This window comes from Charadrius vociferus, unplaced genomic scaffold (assembly GCF_000708025.1).
Source record: "Charadrius vociferus isolate BGI_N301 unplaced genomic scaffold, ASM70802v2 scaffold2627, whole genome shotgun sequence".
NCBI classification, from domain to species: domain Eukaryota; kingdom Metazoa; phylum Chordata; class Aves; order Charadriiformes; family Charadriidae; genus Charadrius; species Charadrius vociferus.
The window spans coordinates 573-1,145 of NW_009649386.1; the positions used below are offsets into that span (position 1 = coordinate 573).

The window sequence follows — 573 nt, forward strand, 5'->3', positions numbered from 1 at the left end:
CGCCTCGGCCAGCGACGCCTCCGGACCGCGGCACCGGCCCGGCACAACCACGGCTGGCAAGCCTTCACCGTGGGCCACTGTACCCCAAACTGTACTTGGGAGGAGAGGGATGCCCGCTGGACATCTCGGTGTCACCGCCCGGAGAACGCAGCGCCCAGCTAAAGCCCCGGCACCAGCCCCGCGCACCGCGGGACAGCGGCAACCCCGGCACCAAAGAGAGAGACTGGAAAGGTTGGCGTTACCTGCGCCGGCGAGCACGGCCGAGGAGCTGCCGCGTCCCGGGCTCCCCTCGAGACCATCCACGACTTGCTGACGTCGGAGACCCAGCTAAGGAACTCGCCCATCGGCAAGGGGACTTCTTTGGTGGGACTGGAAAAAGACGTCTGCCAGAGAGAGAGCGCGTTATTGCGGGAGAAGGGAAAACCGGGAGGAAAGGAATTACCACGAGGAAGAAAAGAGGAGTCCGGATTTAGAGAGATTCGCCTTTTTTTTTTTTTTTTTCTTAACAAGAGAGCACGCCGGGCTGCCGCTGCGTCCCGCGACCCTCCCTGGGCACCGGGGGTCCCCCAGCCC

General features: G+C 63.9%; 1 protein-coding gene across 1 annotated transcript in view; it reads right to left on the reverse strand.

Moving 5' to 3' along the window:
• Positions 1 to 242: 242 nt before the first annotated feature.
• Positions 243 to 573, reverse strand: part of LOC104290396 (plectin-like) — a gene marked incomplete at both ends in the record, with an annotated part of 15,006 nt that continues 14,675 nt past the window's right edge. Inside the window, one exon of the mRNA XM_009889489.1 lies at positions 243 to 383. Coding sequence (XP_009887791.1) covers positions 243 to 383 — 141 coding nt within the window. The remainder of the gene's footprint in view (positions 384 to 573) is intronic.